Source organism: Pelodiscus sinensis, chromosome 6 (assembly GCF_049634645.1).
Source record: "Pelodiscus sinensis isolate JC-2024 chromosome 6, ASM4963464v1, whole genome shotgun sequence".
NCBI lineage: Eukaryota > Metazoa > Chordata > Testudines > Trionychidae > Pelodiscus > Pelodiscus sinensis.
In genome coordinates this window covers 106,353,766-106,372,632 of record NC_134716.1, presented here as the reverse complement: position 1 = coordinate 106,372,632, position 18,867 = coordinate 106,353,766, and the positions used below count along the sequence as shown (strand labels likewise).

Below are 18,867 nucleotides of genomic sequence, written 5' to 3'. Positions count from 1 at the left end.
CAATTCTGCAATGGACTTTAGATACCATAAGGGTTTCCATGCAGCTCAGATCTTTTGTTGGATTTACTCCCTTAACAGGGATGATAGCATCCTCATTCTTATCTCTTCCTGAAAGTCTGAGAAACTCCTGATTGGACTTTTCTGCACTGGAGTCATGGCTCATTAGGGGCAGGTAGGATATCCAATACGCCAGTCTGCTTGAGCCCCATACATGTGCAATACAAGTGTGATAGGAAGGACATAATTTGACTCCTATAAAACCTGTAAACATGGTTTCACATACGGAGATGCTGCCTAGACTTAGTCGGGTTCCTGCCTGTAGGCTCTGCCATTGCTTGCGGAGTCCAAGAGAGGAGATTGCCACAGTAGTGGATCTAGGTGGCCAAAACCATCATGCTGCCAATTACCTGATCTAGGGAAGAGGAGAAGGAAGAGGAAAAAAGCATTATGAAGTTGCATGCCGTTCCTCTAATCATGAATTAAAAAAATAAAGTTGACAAAGGAAATGGTCGGGAGCAAAGAAAGCAGCCACTTATATGTTGCCATGGAGGTAGACATCTGGTAGAAAACCAGAAAAGGAAGCAGGGTAAGCTGAAACTACATTCCAATACCTGTGGAACTAGAGAGAGGAAGGAAGTAATCTATTATGCATCAGAATTGTGGGAGATGCTGGGCTGCAGAAAAGCAAAGGTTCAGATTACAATCCTTAATAGTGTACTAATGGATGGACTACAAGGGAGCATCATACCTCAGCAGCTTAAAGATCTTAGTGTACAACAGTGTTTTTCAAATGGTCTGCGGACCCGCTCTGAGAAATCTGCTAACTGGCTACTCCCATTTGTTTATTCACCGGCTATGCAGCCACAAAGCCTTGTGGCTCTCCTTAGCTGTGGTTTGTTGTTTGCAGCCAAGGGGAGCCGCAAGGCTCTGTGGCTGTGGGGAGCCGGTAAATAAACAAATAGGAGCAACCAGTTAGTAGCTTTTTTAGAGCGGGTCTACGGACCACTTTGAAAAACACTGGTGTACAAAATAAAGATTCCGAATGAACATAGGAATAAGCTGTGTTACTTTCCATGTTTAACCAGTTATACTTTCAATTAAATCAATTCACAGTTAATAAAGTAAAATTATCTGAAAAAATCAATAAGAAAAGCTGTTCTAAAGGAAGTCTGAATATATAAAGCACATACAAGTAGTATTGTAGAAATGCATTTTATTTCATGCAAACAACTTTATTTCACTAGATAGCCATACAATTTAAAAATACATCCAGAATATCAATAATTTAAAACACTACACAGAAAATAACTGCAATTTAGTGAGGGTCAAAACAACACAGCTTGAAATTATGCACACTTATACTTGCATCTTAAGGCAAAAAAACCATATACACCTACAGTCTAATCTTGATACATATTTGAGAATAGAATGAGGTCTGCAATTACTAAAGTGTATGAACAGAAATAAGTTAATTCCTTGCCCTTACACTTATGTCTATAGCAGCGGTTCTTAAACTTCTTTGCATTCTGATCTCCTTCTGACAAAAGATGTTACTATATGACCCCAGGACGGGGGCAGGAGTGGCCAAACCCTGAGCCCTACTGCTCTGGGGATGATGCCAAAACTGAAGCCCAAGGGGTTTAGCCCTGCTCAGGGGCCCTATAACTTGAGCATCACCTCGCAGGGCTGAACTCCTTGGGCTTCAACTTTGGCCTCAGGCTGTGGAGCCTGGGCTTGAGCTTTGCCTCAGACGCCCAGCAAGTCTAATGCCAGACTTAAAAACAGCCATTAAAGCAGGTTGACAACCCACTTTGGGGTCCTGACCCACATTTTGAAAACCATTGTTATATAGAAATGCAAGTATTCAAGTAAGAATTCTGAGAGAGAAAAATTCTGAGATACTATCCTCCAGATACTATATTTCATATGAGCATGTCACCTGGTAAGACATAGCCATGAAGTAATAACCAAAAGTTGAAAATTGGCATTGTTTATGTGTTACATCTAAATAAATAGACACATTAATATGGTGAGGAGCACACCCTAATTAAATTTAAAGATTACAAGGAATAAATTTGCTAATCTTGCTTTATATCTGAAACAAAAGTTACTAGATGTAATACAGCATAATTCACATCAATAGTTCATCAATCTAGTAGAGTGAGGGTCTGGTTTAAGGTGTACATTTTTGTTGGTAATGGTTGGTCCATATAAAGGGAATGAAGAAATGTAGATGTGTCTCAACTTCAGATGACACTAATGTAATTAGAGGAACAAGTAGTACTGGAATAGTATTGCTGTGAGACAGCAGATACCCCTTCACAGAACATTAGAGAAAGGAGATTTAAAAATCTCAATCAAAAATTTACAACCTACTATTTACAAAAAGATATGATGTGAAAATTACAATGACATTCTTGCATTTTAGAGAAATCAAATGCTAAAACAAAATATACAGAGCATCAAAACTAGTGCTTTTTGTTGATATATTCTTTTGATTATACTGAATTACTGAATCAATGTGAACTTTTCATAAGCTTTGTAAAAATCAATATTTCATAAAATGATATCTAATATTTTAAATGCACATTAGGTCTCACGTAATTAACTGTTACAGTGAAAGAACAGCAAGCCTTTCCTTGTTCTCACGGAACCACTTCAGTATTCCAGGTTTAATTTAATAAAAGTACAAGTTGTCATAATTACATTGAATTGGGATAAAAACAATTATATCTTCAAGTGTACAAATAATTACTAGGATTATGTTTTGCAAAAGCACATAAATAGTGAAAAAGATAGCAGCTTTCCTCCAGTCTTCTTATAACTGTAATCATAGCTAGTTAAATATACAAGTGTACTACTATGTTCTTAAACAGAAATGCAGGAGACTTTAAGCATTCTTCAGTAGTGTGAATTACAGCAGCATAGAGTTTGCTCCAAAGGACTTTTTCATTAGCACTTTAAAATCATATCTTAGAAATAACATATTATCTCTCTCTCTCCAACTTTAGATATTGGTATTAATACAGTAAAAATGAAGATCTGTAGTACCTCTCCAAATTGTTAATTGATTCCCTATATTTGAATGCCACAAGTCAGATCCAAAATAAGTGCACAGAACTCACTTCCAAATGTAGCTATTTCTACACACACATTTTTAAATGCCTAATAATACAAAGTTGCAAGTCTAGCAAAGACATTACATGCAACTAAGTGTAACAGTTTCTCTATACATTCTGATTCTTCAAATATTTAAAATTTGCATGGAGTATTTAGTATATCAGGCTATGTACAGACTGCAGGGCTTCTTTCAGAAGAAGCTTTTCTGGAAGAGATCTTCCGGAAAAACTTCTTCCAAAATAGAGCGTCCACACTGCAAAAGCGCATCGAAAAAGTGATCTGCTTTTTCGAAAGATAGCATCCGCACTGAATGGACGCTCTCACATTTTAGCTATAACTACTATGGACGGAGTGGCCACCAAGGCACCTGTGCTTTTTCCTCTTCTTTCAAAAGAACTCCCTCTTCCTCGTCCACATACGCCTTTTTCCAAAAGAGCTCTTTTGGAAAAAGACTTCTTCCTCGTAGAATGAGGATTATTGATGTCAGAAAAAAACCCTCTGTTCTTTTGATTTTCTGTCGGAAGAACGCGGTAGACGTAATTGAAGATTTTTCAGAAAAACAGACGTTTTCCAATCAAACTCTGTAGTGTAGACATACCCTCACTGACATGACAGCATTCAAACAATTTGTATTTAACTTGCTAATTTTTGGCATATTTCAAAATTATAAACCACATAGTCTGACAAACATGATGCAAGATGAGAAGTGTATATTACCTGTAATTTAATATAGTGAAATTTTAGTTTATAAGAAAATACAATTTACATACTCTTTAGTTGTATTTCATTATGATTATTTAGTGGCAGCATAAATACATAATATTTTCAGTCATACAAATCAAAGTATAGTTTACAATGCAGTTACTTTTGGACTTTCTAATTTTGAGTATTAGCAATGCAGGCACACAATATGTACACATTTGTGATATTTACCAAGTAAAATAATATTACTTGGTAATTAAATAGTAATGTTCTTACATAATCATGTCCTCTCATAGAATGGTAACACTGATAAATCTTCCAGGATTATATTCACAGGAAATCATAAGGTATTCTTTTTCAAAGAGAGTATAAATTAGTACAAAAGATGTATTAAAAATCCAACAGTTGTTTTTAAGAGGCAATGCAATTTTGCCATTGTCTTCAGTGGGTTCAGGATCTCACCCCAATCATCTAGCTAACAGTCAAAATCCAAGGAACTCTGAAAGCAACACTAATACAAAACCATCCCAAGAGTAAAGAAACTACTTCTGGACTTTATGGACAATCCATAGATAATCAATTCATTGCATCATCTCCTGGAGTAGCCCAGAATACCTAAGGAAGTCTCACCACAGTTAGGGGGTTAACATTCCATGTTGGAGTTATGTTTTAGTCACTGGACCCCCATTAACATTAGGGTCACCTGGCCAAATCCTTATGCTTCACTTTGAAAATTATCAGTGGGAATCCACACATGGTGTCTAGTTAATTTTCTTATTAAACATACAGGTTTGACCGTATCTCACTGAAGTAAAAGAAAACTTCCATTGACTTCAATGATAGCAAGAGCAGCACTGATTAGGGCTAGGTTCTACTTGCCCGATGACAACTGGATCAGGCTCTTCATGAGCCTCCAACAGTTTTTTTATTCTTTTTCCCTCTCCTGAACAGCAGTTGAACTAAGTTAGAATAGATCCCTTTCAATTTTACTTGTAATGCCTTAATGAAGAGCTTGTGCTACGGGGTAGGTTAGGGATGGCTTCTTTATGAAATTTTAAAATAAGCTTTCAGGTCTTTAGAAATGCCAAATCTAGTCTCACACGGTTTTGCTGGAAGAACTAAAGGGGGAGGAGAATATGCCTAAGAGACTATGTATTTTCATATTTTGATTGAACAGGAGGGCTAGTGAGAATTTAATAGAGACCCTTTATCCAGAATGTTTGTTAGTGGCCTTATATATGTGTTAACATAAAGACCTCTAACTGTTCAACTTTCAGTATCTGGTACTGTCATTAGTTCTCCAATGACCAGTTTTCCAGGGCACACAAGGCCTGTATTTCTAAAGCAAAACTCACACATGTAAGCAGAAACACTCCAAACTCCAGAACACATTTGAAAAAAAAAATTCTCCCCAGCCACTTTTAAGATATAATTTATGTGCTAGGATATAAATGAGATTCCACTGATTTCAGCAGAAACAGTACAAGTATCTAAATAAAGTATTCAGAGTTAATTACTATTCTATGTCCATTTATTTATGTAATGGGTCTGTTAGAAGTGGACGAGAATTTCACTAGCCTTCAAACTAGTTATTCAAATAATTGTAAATAAGCAGATAATACACTACAAGTAGCATTGTTTTCCAAACTTCTGAATTACAATTCAATAAAGTAAGTCAGAATCACTTAACACAGATTTAAGAAAACAGACTATTTCTAAAGGGAATACCTCATCCCTGAAAAGTTTTCAGTGTAACCCCATTTCTAAATGATTTAAGAGTTGCCCATCTTTCAAGTATGAAATCTAATACATCACCTTTCTCCATCACTTTGCAATGAGAAAAACTCCTAAGTGATTAAACATGTCAACTTAAAAGTTAACTTTGGCTGAAAATTGCCAACAAAGCAAAAATTTTAAGTTGGCATATTTCCCCCAAAAATCATTCGCATGGCATCATTTTTTCACAGTTATTCACTAGCATTTTGATGGTGTTTATTTGCCTGAATAAGCATTTCTTCTTTATACAATGAATAGCCTACTTATTGCAAAATACAGGCACCTTAAAAACACAGATACCTTATGCAAGGCAATGCAGTTGGGATGTTAAAAGCATTTACCATTAATGAATCATGCTACATAGTTCCCTTCTTCAAATAGAAAGCTAGCGGAGTTATAAAGTGCTAGAAGTTTGTGAAAAATTGTAACATTTAAAGCTGATATATTTCACATTAAAATTTATCTTACACCAAGATTTTTAACTGCTACTACTGTAAAATGTGTTCTTAAACAGTTACCACACCTTAGAGGATGCATTCCTGTTATTCCACACATGCCTGAATGACAGTGAGAGCAAAAATATTGATGTTTATATTTGATCTTAATTACACATGCAACCTTTTATCTGCATATACTGTAATATTGAAACAAAAACTCCAAATTCTATGACTGATGTGTAAGTCTTCCATATTTTACGCTGTCATGTTTATGCAGAATTGCCATTTGACCCCTTCTACTCAAAAAGGGCCTGATCCAAAGGTCACCGAAGCCAATAGAAGACTTTACGTCAGGAGGCTTTGGTTCAGGCTCAAAATTCAAATAGCAAGATGTTTAATATTAGTACGTAATACAATAATTCATTTTAACTACAGTTAGGATGACTAAATTGTATTATACTTCTTAAAGCATCATTTAAAAGATTATTCCTTCTAACCCCACCCCAAACAAACAAACAAACAAACAAACAAACAAACAACTCACAACCACCACCAAAATATAAACAAAAAAATCCACTCCAAAAGTTCAAGTTAGTTGAATTTGAGTCCTGTTTGCACATATAACATTTAGTCTATGTTAACCTTTAACTAACTAAACTAGGATTTTCTTACTCATTTTATTGTCCCTTCAGTAACAAAAGAAAAAAGCCACCTCCCATACTGCGTAACAATACCTGTTAATACAAATAAACTCTAGCCCATCATAATTATGTTATTATACAATGTGCATTTCTAACTGACTATCATTGTACCTTTATTTTCCACAATTTTTAAAAAAATAAAAAGGTCTTTTTTGGTTCAGAAATATTACAAATAGAGTATTTTCCAAATAATGAGCAGTAGACTTTGATTTTTATTAAGTTTTCATAAGTTTTGACGAGATCAGACATCATCAAATATTCTGCTTCGTGACATTGATAAATACCTTCCAGCAGGCTGATATCTGCAGGACATACATAAAGAAATCGTATAAAAATCACAAAACAAGAGGAAAGAAAGAAAACATCAGTAAAGTACAGAAGCAAACTCACATCTAGCATGTACTAAAAACAAATCTATTCTGTCCATTTTGCCACAGGAAATATCTAATCTGAAGAGTAACTTATATTTACAGTGATTTTCATCCTGAATGATCCAAGTGTGCTTTATTCACTTATATACAATAAGATAAATACATTAAAAATCTGTACAATAAAATTAGATTAAAATTGAGATTCTAATAATTTAACAAATACTTGCATACAAGAATTTTACACATAGTGGGTTAGCAATCTAAAATTAAATCTTTTACATATCATGTGACCAAGAGAATATTTAAACATATGAGGTCTTGTTTCTAAACTACCTTTCTCATTAGACATGAAGAAACCAAAAAGTACTATATTTCTGATAAATTGTAAGGGGGAAAAAAACTTGTATTGGCACCTGAAGGTCTTTAGGTTGGATGAGCAACAAGAAAGTCTATATGATATCCAGTGAAATAGTACCACCCAACACCATGAAAAGATGCAAAGCAGCTTTTGAGGGGGAAAACATGTTTCCCCAATTTGGTAGCTAAATACACAAAGACTTCAAAAAATATTCAAAAGAGCATCACAACTGTGGTTTTTTTCCTCTGAAATAATTAATGAAATCCTGAATAGACTCAAAGCAGGAACCTGCCCTTCTAGTTCTGTTCTACATGTTTTAAGACGATTTAACTGTTGCTATGGAAAAGAGACATTTGCTTCTATCCTGATGTCGGTTTTAATCAATGTGCTTCAATGGAATTACTCCTGATTTACACTGTTGTGAGAGGAAATTTGTACTGCTTCGACAGAATTGGTTAAGTTTTAAAACGAGTGTGTTAGAGTATAGTTCAGTTAGGGTATGTCTACACTGCACGCTTATTTTGAAATAAGTTATTTCAGAAAAAAAAATTCCAGAATAGCTTATTTCAAAATAGCACGTCTACACCACAGGAATGCCTCAAAATTAGGCCGAGGCAGGCTTCCCCAATGTGGATGTGCTACCTCGATTTAGAACCCTAGGATGCACTGGGAAGTAATTACTTTGAATGGCCCTGGGGAGGAGCTATTTTGAAAGGGAGGAAGGACGATCCAGGGAACCACAGACCAGTCAGTCTTACGTCAGTCCCTGGAAAGGTGAAGGTGTTATTGCCTTTGCTTTGAAAAGTGCTTAAAAGGACAGGGAGGTATTGAGAGGGGCTAGGCTCACTGCTTTGAATTGCTGCTAGGTTCCTGCCTCTCATCCAGAAGAGGAGTCAATAGAAAATTGCCCATGTTCTGTGTCTGCACACAGAACAATCCAGCAACGGCCAATGGGTTGGGGCTTCCTTTCCACAGCAAATCAGAAGAGATTACATGGGAGGGAGGAGAGGGAAGAATCCTCTACAGCCCCTCCCCCAGTCCTTATATGAATTGCCCCCATGCATTCAGCAGGAAGTTCTGAGTGGGGGAGGGGGAGGGGATTACTGTATAACTAATTGGCTAACCAGTTGCCCCAAGGGGAGTTGCGGCTGCTGCCTGTGAGCATTTAGGAGAAGGCACTGCCTTGGCTAGGAGTGCACATGGGAGTTAGGCAACAGCTCAGACCATCCCATTATTGGGGCATGCCCACCCACATAGGCTTTTCCCTTGTGCCTCCAGCCTGACAGGCAGTTGTCCTGCATGCTAGGGGCCAGGATCCCCCCTCTCTACCTCCCCCTACAACACAACACTCTGAACCAACCCGGAGTCCCTCTTCCACCAAAATTCCCTCCCAGATCTTGCAACTCTCACCCCTTCCTGCTCCCAAATCCTTCGGTCCCAGCCCAGAACCCCCTGACCTACCCCAGTAAAAGTGAGTGAGGGTGGAGAACAGCAAGTGATGGAGAGGGAAATGGAGTGGGAAAGGCCTCAGAGAAGGGGTGGTGCAGATCCTGGATTGCCCTGGCATTTAAAAAGTACTCTTGGGCATAAAAAAGTTAGAGACCACTGGTTTAGTTAATTTCGGACTAAATATGCTGGACCCATATTTCTGAATTTTACAGGGTTACCAAGTAGGTGAAAACACACATAAAAGAAGCAGAAATAATGCATTATATAATGTTCTTTGTTCATATGAAAACTGCAAGAACTGTGTGCATATAAATTATGGCAGTGGTTCCCAAACTTTTTTATACCACGGACCGGCAAACCCATTCATGAACTTTTGGTGGACTGGTAACAATATTTGCATATTAATTATGCAAATAATGAATATTCAACTATGCAATGAAAATTTTACTGGTCTACCAAGTTTGTGAGTGGGTTTGCTGGGTCTACAGTATAAAAAGCTCCAGCTTCCAGAGCCCCGCAATGCCAGCCCTAACCCATAGAGCTCCCCACCCTTCCACTATCCCCCAGTGCCAGCCACTGACCTCAGAGTCCCCTGCAACCAACATCAGTCTCCTGCCCTCAAAACCCCCCAGTGCCAGCTCTCTATCCCAAACACCTCAGTGCCAACCCCCTGACTGTTAAGAGCCCCGCACCATCAGACTCCCCAGTGCCAGTCCACTGTTTCCAGAGCTCAACTACACCCAACCACCCCAGAGCCGCCCCCAGACCGAGCCCCTAGTCCCCAATATTAGCTCCGTCCCCAGTGCCAGCCCTGCCTCCATAGTCCCCTCACTATTAGCTCTGCCCCTAAAGCCCTCCCAGTGCCGGCACCCCACCCTGGATGCCCCAATGCCCCCCAGTGTCAGCCCCCCACCACTTAGAGCTCCCCAGTACTAGTCCTACCCCACCTCCAGAGCTCCCCAGTGCCAGCCCCCTACTTCTTAGGCCCCCCCCCCACTCTGAGTCCTCAAGCACTAGCCTTGTCCCCAGAGCTCCCAGTGCCTACCCCGCCCCTCACCTAGGTCTGCACTGCCTTCCAGCCACCAGCTGAGCTCTGCTGCCTAGGGGCAGCAGCTCTAACACTGTTGTGCTGGGCTCTGTGCAGCCCTCCTGCCGTGCAGCAAACTGCTCTTCTGCAGCCAGGAGGAGATCCCCATCCCTGACTGGTGCTGGTTGGCTGAGAGGTAGGGCAGGACATGCCAGGGCAGATTCTGAATTCTCTTTATAAATGATATGCCTGTGAAGCAGATATAGTTACCATAGGCCAAAGAAATAGTAAGTCTGAACAGTTCATTTAAATAAAACAGAAAATTCCTCACCTTCCTGAATCCGACTCAAGAGGATCATCAGTAACTGAATCCGCATTGAAATCCAAAGGTTCTGCATCTTGAAGGAGTTCTATTCTATCCCTTTCAGTCCTGCCATTTGATCTGGTATACTTAGAAACTGCTGAATATTTGTTAAAAATGATGAATCAGTAAATATCATTATACACCCTAAAATCTTATGTCTTCTAAATCTCTGTATCTAAGATCAAACAAATATAATACGCATATTACTTATAATTATGCTTACTTTTTGAATGACTTACAACAAGAGTCAATATTTGGCTAATCCAAGTTGGATGCTCAGATTTCCAACTAGTTCTCCACTCATTCTGCATGTACAGTTTGCAATTTTTCAAAAGGGACCACACTTTACCAAGTCTGTACCCAATTAACCGGAAAACTCCAAGACACTTTTCAATCAGACTTATTTTGATAGCTTAAAATTATGAGCTTTTGTACTGGACAGAGATATTCCTCCCGCATTAAGATTCAGAAGTGGTTAGAGAAACAGTTCCTAACCTTTTCCAGATGGGGACCCATTTTGACAATTCAGGAAGACTTGGTGACCCAGGGCAATTCAAAAAAATGCGTGAATGGCTCCTTAAGAGCCACCTGGGGAGATACCTGGTGACCCTTTTGAAATGTAATGGCAACCCATATTTGGGTCCCGACCTTTAGGTTGGGAAACCCTGGGTTAGAGTAAGACAACGCTGGTTGAAATTATACTTAGAACAAATACCAAACCAATCCCAAACAAAACATTTGGGTAAAGACTATCCCAGGAAAAAAAAAAAATCAACCCAAAAGCCAAAGTTTCAAAAAGTGTTGAATAACTGGGGACAAATGTTAAAATGTCATCTCTTATATCATCTTAACAATACCAGTTCGTGCTGCTGTTATAATATTGAAGTACTGCATATTATTTGGGTATCTTTACAATAATTTAAATTAATCATTCTGAATACTAGATTTCCAGGGGGGGAAATATGATAACCTATCACATTTCTGCCTCAAAATTTGTATCTATCAAGTTATATGTACGATTACTATAATTGAGTGTGATTATATACAAAAAAATTTCTCTCTACTCATTTTTACTTTATTAATTTAATAGCACTTTGTGAATAGTCAGTTACACTGTATTGATGGTTAGCTGTATTGTCTGTTTAATTTATCAGCACACTATTATTTACGTACAGCTAAGAGAAGCTCATGGGTAAACATGCAAGAATTCAGAAATATGTACAAATGAAAAAAAAAAATGGGTAAAACTCTCCAGTAAGCATAAGAATTGCCTGAACATTGAAAATTTGACCAATATTTTACCATTTTCCCTTCAAGAAATGCATAATCATCTTCAAAATGATTTAATACATGGTAGCTTCACACATTATAAAAATGTAAACCATGAGTTTGCACAATACGTTATATACGCAGTACACTGAATTAATATTCTGTAGTAGGGATTTAAAGAGTAGTTGATTAGTCAACTACTTGCATTTCCCTCCCCTACTTGCTGCCTCTATATAAGAGGCAGTGGGGAAGGCATGAGCAGGAGCTGGTGCAGGAGGAAGCTGGACTTAGAAGCTGGTTTTTCCCCCAGCACCATCTCCACAGTGCCACTTGTTTCCCCTCACCTGGGCTGCTACCTCTATCAGACAACAGGAGCTGCTGTGGAGAAGCAGCCTGTCCACAGGGGCTCCCCACAGATAGGGGCTGCTGCCGTGAAGCAGCCCTTATTCACAGCCAGCTACCACAAACAGAGGCTGCTCCACAGCAGCCCTTGTCCACGGTGGGTCCCAGCTCCCTGCTGGGATCCCCTGTGGACAGGGGCTGCAATACCTGGTGTGAGCTGGGACTAAGTAAGCCCAGCTCAGTCCCAGCTCATGTCAGGTCCAGGAACTACCCACACTGCAGCTCTCCAGTTTAAATGTAGTAGGAGTTGGAATGTCTGTAAGCCCGCCTCTTACTACATTTAAACTGCAGAGATGCAGTGGGGGTAGCTCTTTCTGAGCGCCTTCCATTATCGACTAATCGTGTAGTCGATACAGTTTGTATCGACTACACGATTACTCAGTTACCCATCCTTATTCTGTAGGACTAAATTACTGTGACAGTTTACATTTGAAATAATATCTGGGCAACCAGAAGGGTAAAGATTTTAAACTCTTTGATTGTAACCTGTTAAATCAAACAACTCTGCATTGATCACAGCAGTGCTGATGTAGCCATAAGTGTAAACAGACATTTAGTTGTCAGTCCCAAAGCTGAGAATAGCTGTTCCAATCATAAGTCAAATCAGAGAGTCCTATAACTGACTAGGAAACAGTGACCTCACTCAGAACCTCCCCCATGGAGTGGAAAGAGGATATGTTAAAGATTGCAAGCTCCATGGAGACCTAGTGTCCCTCCTGGAGCAAGCAGTATGGCATCATGCCACTAAAAGGGGTACACTCAGAATGCTGAGATAAGCAGAATACAAATTATTGCTACTTTTATAATTGTGCTAGTGAAAGTTTTAAGGAAGTATAGAAAAAAGTGTATTACTTACGTCTGCTTGTACTGGTCTCTGAAAAACTAGATTCTTTTTGGTCTGTGTGAACATTTCTATTTCTAGTGGAATCTTCTCGGCTGTTTCCATAACGCTCTTTCCATTCCTGACCCCCAAACCCCACCAAAACAAAAAACAAAAGAAAAAAAAATTACACCTCATCAGCTATATGAACAAAATTGCTTACTCAGATCATATCTGGAATCCTCTGAAATTCTAGATCCATTATCTTGGGATATTCACTCTCACACTATAGACTGGAGGATCAGTAACTTTATACATGAGATGTTATTGAGTACACTCTGTCAGATTGTGTGTCTGGGCCTTCTTCAATTGAAAACATTTTAATCAATGTATGTCCTTTCAATCTAAAATATATTTTACTAGCAAGTGCACCCTCATTAGGTTTTAAAAAGTAAGTATCATAGTATATGTTAATCATGTTTTAAATCTTCTCAAACAAAATATGCTCAATCTCTATTGTCTATGCATTAGAGATGAGATGTTACTTTTGGGTTCCTTCCTCCACCTGTTGGTAGAATAATACAATAGCACTGATCTGGGACAGCATAAGGTAAATCTACGGAACGGGTGCCACTATGTTGACACCCAGTGACATGATGCTTATGGTAAAAGTTTGGATTGCTTTAATATATTTATATTAGAGTTTATATAAATCTGCTTAAATTTATATTAAAATAGCATTGGATACTATTTTATTACATTCAATATGACCCAAATTCAGCTCAGTGGTTACATATTCTGAACTGGTCTAACTTGGAATAATTCCACTGAAGACAATTTACAACAGAGCAAGATACTCAGTTCTAGGCTGCAGAAGAATAAAAACCACACAATCTTTCTGAACCAGTAATTGAAAATGGTCTAGAAATATGGTCTAGAAATAAAAATATTTTATGTCCATTTAAGAACAGTAACAATGTAACTAGTACATACATTTTCTTCATGTGAAATTAAGCACACAGTTTTTCAATAAAACAGATGATATTTTGATTTATTTTGAATACCTGTACTACAAAGTTACATAGCATTTGAGATGGAAAAGCATGCCAGGGGGTTAATTCTAGTATTACCTTGCTTTCCTGTAGACTACAATAATGAATTGACTGGACTGGGATAGACACATTTTAACAGATTTTTTTTTTTTTAAATTATGACATTATATGCCAAATTCCTCACCAGTAGCATAATGGAATGAAAACCAAGGTCCTAATAGAAAATCGTAATACATACCAACATATAGTAGTACATAGAAAATTATTATAATCTTTCTAGAATATTGTCATACCCTCCTTCTATTTTCACCTTCTTCCTGCCTTTGCCGTTTTCTTTTCTCTAGGAAAGGAACAATATTTTTATTTAAGTACAGAGTAATATAAACCATCAGTCATTACACAACAGTTAAAACTGCAAGGATTGGAATAAAATTGTATCAATACTCTTAAAAGGTTTATATTTAATCATAACCAATACATTTTTTAACAAAGAAAGTGCTCATTTGAGGAAAATAACTAAAATCTTATATTAACTACTTGACTATTTTTGATACACTTGAATGATGCTTTAAATGAACTTCCCCAATATTTAATAATATGGCAGCAATTTGCATGTTAGCAGATGGCACAGAGAGAGGAAAAGTAAGTAAATATAAAATTATGATGATGTGCTAGGCAATAGACAACCTGAGGACTGGGTTCTGCATGTGGCTCATGTAAGTTTGTATCCCATGATACATTTTGGTCACTGTTGCCCATGTGCAGGGTTGCCAGATTCTGCTGGTTTCTGCCTGCATAGTAGTTTTGTTATCAGTTTTACTAAAGTGAACACACATGTAAAAAAAGAGCAAGTGAAGTGAGGTGCATGCTGATTGCATACAACATGGACTATGCTTCCACTGCATCAATCAAAGCGCTACTATGGTTCAATCACCATACTCTGTACATTCGAGGTACGAAAGCAGAGTTAGCAAAACTATCCTTTCGTAGGAAAACATCTTGGTTACGACAATCTTGCGGCGTGCTAAGATGAAGGAGGGCCACTCATGTGACCCACTCACTAGGTTTGGTTGCTCATCACTGTGCTAATGGAAAGATCTCTGTCAAAGAGAAACTAAAATGTTAACTAAAATATACAAGGGTTTTCTTGTTTGCAGGTCTTGCAGTTCTAAAAATGAACGAATGGGAATACAACAATATTCAGCTCTCTAAACTTAATGACCGGATGTTAAGAGCCCTTTAAAAATAAATTCTCTGCAAAATACATGGTGCCATAATTGTTTGCTTTACAGTGGCAGTGCATCCACCTTTCCAATAAAAATGGAGTACAGGTAATGTCAGTTTATGCTTTCTGACTGATGTTCAGTGTCTTTATGTAACTTATTAAAAACTGATTACACATTATTATAACACCTTCCAACCGAGGATTGCAGCTTCATAAATCTCAAAGAATCACAATGGCCCTGGAATACCCCCAAAGGAATCACAGATTACCCTCTTACCAGTGTTCCCTCCAAGATTTTCCATCCGTGAGCGAAGTGAGTTTTGTTTTGTGCACCAATATTGAGGTCATGTATGCTTGTTTGGATGTGGGCCACCATGGCTATATTATTTATAATAAGTAAAATAATAATAATTATATATATAAAATAAAACAGCTCTTTCCCAGTCAGAAAGAATAAAAAGAGCTATTAAGTTAGAACTTTTACTCTATCATCCTTATTATTATGGCTGACCCTATGTGCCAATTTATTGTAGCATGCCATCAGTACAGATAAGGTAAAAAGACATCACAGGTCATGATTTCTAGACCTTTAATAATTTCTTATGCTCTTCTATGGACTCCTCCAATTTTTCCACATCTTTCCTGGAATATGATACCCAGAAATGGACAAAATACTGCAAATGAAGCCTAATCAGTGTGGAGTAGAATGTGTAAGAATTACTTCTTGTCTGTCGCTCATGACACGCGTGTTAATACATCCCAGAAGGATATTTGCTTTTTTTTTTGGAAATGGTGTTACACTGTTGACTCTTCTTTAGCTTGTGATCCACTATGATTCCCAGATCCCTTTCTACAGTACTCCTTCCTAAACAGTCATTTCTCATTTGTACGTGTGTAACTCATTGTTTCTTCCTAAGTGAGTGCTTTGCATTTATCTAAACTGCTCAAGATAGTTAAGACTAAAGCAGACTGTGAAGAGCTTCAAAAAGATCTCACCAAACTAAGTGATTGGGCAACAAAATGACAAATGAAATTTAATGCTGATAAATGTAAAGTCATGCACATTGGAAAAAATAATCCCAACTATATATACAATATGATGGGAACTAATTTGGCTACAACTACTCAAGAGAAAGATCTTGGCATCATTGTGGATAGTTCTCTGAAAACATCTACTCAGTGTGTAGCAGCAGTCAAAAGAGCAAATAGAATGTTAGGAGTCATTAAAAAAGGGATAGAGAATAAGACAGAAAATATTTTATTGCCTCTATATAAACCATGGTACGCCCACATCTTGAATACTGCATGCAGATATGGTCGACTCATCTCAAAAAAGACATAGTGGCATTGAAAAAGGTTCAGAAAAGGGCAACAAAAATGATTGAGGGTTTGGAACAGATCCCATATGAAGAGAGATTAAAAAGACTGGGACTTTTCAGCTTAGAAAAGAGGAAACTAAGGGGGATATGATAGAGGTCTATATAATCAAGACTGGTGTGGAAAAAGTGAATAAGGAAAAATTATTTACTTGTTCCCTGTACCCATAATATAAGAACTAGGGGTTACCAAATGAAATTAATAGGTAGCAGGTTAAAAAAAAAAAAAAAAAAAAAAAAAAAAGAGAGAAGTTTTTCTTCATACACTGCATCGTCAACCTGTGGAACTCCTTGACAGAGGAAGACTAGGACTTTAACAGGGTTCAAACATGAGCTAGATAAATTCATGGAGGTTAGGTCCATCAATGACTATTAGCCAAGATGGATAGGCATGGTCCTAGCCTCTGTTTGTCTGGAAATGGATGACAGGAGAGGGAACACGTGATGATTACATGTTGTGTTCACTCTCTCTGGAGTATCTGGCATCGACCACTGTTGACAGACAGGATACTGGGCTAGATGGACTTATGGTCCGATCCATTATGGCCTTTCTTATGTTCAAAGTGCTGCAAAGCCTATTGTGTTCCTCTCACTCCTGGCTGCCCAAGGGTGGGCCAGAGGAACGCAGCAGGTTCTGCAGCACTTTGACCTCCCTCCCTAGTCACAAAAAAATGTGAGGGAAAAAATATGCAGTGACTGGAAAAGGCAGCTGCAACTCCTCCATCCCCGAAATGATGGCAGGGGAGACCAGGTCTTGGGCAGTCTTGGGGGGAGGGGGGCGGGGGGAAGGGCCGGGGAGTCTTCCTCAGCCAGTCCCTTTAATCTGCCTGTCTGCCTGCCTCTAGTGAGATAGCTGCAGGACACCTCCCTAAGGCTGCGCATTCCTGTCTTGGTGAGTGGAGAGAAATGTGACAGTGGCATCGGTCATTCACAAAACCAAAATCACTGAGTGCAGTGGGAAAGAAATAGGATGAAAATTACAAACAAGTTACAAACTGGGGCTCATGTGTCCCAAGGGCCTTAAAGGAACAAGAATCATATTGATCATATGTGGGATCCAGGAACCTAGCATTAAACCTCTTTGAACCACCCCAAGCCTGAAGCTATATTTCTAATCAAATCTGAACAGAGAGGAGAAATGTTCACACCTCTGTGCTCACAATAAACATGGATTCCCTCCTCCCTCTCTCACAACATGAGATGAAGCCCATTAATGACAAAATATTTCCCTTCACTACAGTTGATTCCAAGGTGTAGGGGAGCCTGGACTACCCTGTCTTGACAATAAATGGTGATATCTGCCTTTAAACACAGTGCAGATCCCTAAAAAGCAAAGCCCAGGCCTGTCTCAAGTCTGGTACACATAAGCATGCAGGCATTGTTTGGGAGGGAGAAGCTGTGAAAGGCAGGAATGTTCTGAATAACAATGCAGATTAAGCATGGTATGTGAGACCAAGTCAAGAACATACTACAAGCAATCTTGTACCTTGTACTGGTACTTCTGTTTCTGGTGAGCAAAAATTACAGATTCAGCCATACAACTTCTGAACTACGCACATAGCAGCAACATCCTAAGTGAACGGATGTACTCCAGATAGGGAATTGGGCATTTTACGTATCCTACACAATACATAATCAACTGGTAAATATTATTAGAACGACCAAGACTTGCTTTACTATAAATGGGCTAAGTAAGAACAATTGATGGGAGGGCATGGGCAAAACTGACCCACAGGTCCTGCTTGATGTAACTAGAAGTAAATAGGCCCTTCACACGCGTTCCATTGCGTGGGAAGAAAAGGAACCACAACCTCCTGCTTGGTTCTGTAAGTAGCATACGGGTGAAGTGTAAGTGAATTAGGCTTTATTATTGTATTATAGTAGATCTTCTATTAATTGCTTTTGCATTGCTGTGCACTGTATTAAATTACTGTAGAATTTATAGTATTTAAGGTTTAAATTGTATAGTAATTATTTTTAAGGCTTGTAAAACTTAAACAACTGCTTAAAGCTTTCAATAAATAAGAAAGTGATCAAGTATCCCTGGAGTGTCCTGGTTTCCCTTGAATCAAAAATAAATTGAACTACATGACACAAGGCAACCCCTAGAAACTAATGTCAAGTTAAGTGATGTCATTTCTCCTTATCTCCCAAGTGCTGTGAGCTGACCAGGGGCCAGGGCTTCATGGTGGCTGCTTATGGAGAGAGGCAGTCGCCTACCACATGGCTTATCCAGGAGCAGCTACTGCACGGCTCTGCTGAGGAGGTGAGCAGGATTTGAATTGTTGGTGCGTGTCCACACAGGCACATATCTTGGAGGGAACTATGCCCCTCACCAAATTGGGGCATTGGTTCAGCACTGATTCCAAGAAAAGACTCTTGCCCACTGAATCACAAACACCAATTCCTGCAGCATCT

The 18,867-nt window shown here is 38.5% G+C and overlaps 1 protein-coding gene across 4 annotated transcripts in view; it reads right to left on the bottom strand.

Annotated features, from left to right (window-relative positions):
- Positions 1-1,196: 1,196 nt before the first annotated feature.
- LMBRD2 (LMBR1 domain containing 2) overlaps positions 1,197-18,867 on the bottom strand; it is a 61,254-nt gene continuing 43,583 nt past the window's right edge. The window contains exons 15-19 of one of the 4 annotated variants that reach the window (XM_075932533.1): positions 14,142-14,188; positions 12,833-12,938; positions 10,273-10,402; positions 7,021-7,038; positions 1,197-6,155 (exon numbers count right to left, since the gene is read on the bottom strand). In XM_075932533.1, the coding sequence (XP_075788648.1) occupies positions 6,113-6,155; positions 7,021-7,038; positions 10,273-10,402; positions 12,833-12,938; positions 14,142-14,188 (344 nt within the window). In that variant the 3' untranslated portion in view covers positions 1,197-6,112. Of the gene's footprint in view, positions 7,039-10,272; positions 10,403-12,832; positions 12,939-14,141; positions 14,189-18,867 lie in introns of all 4 variants that reach the window. The other 3 variants (XM_075932534.1, XM_006116760.4, XM_006116758.4) reach the window with 3 other exon arrangements.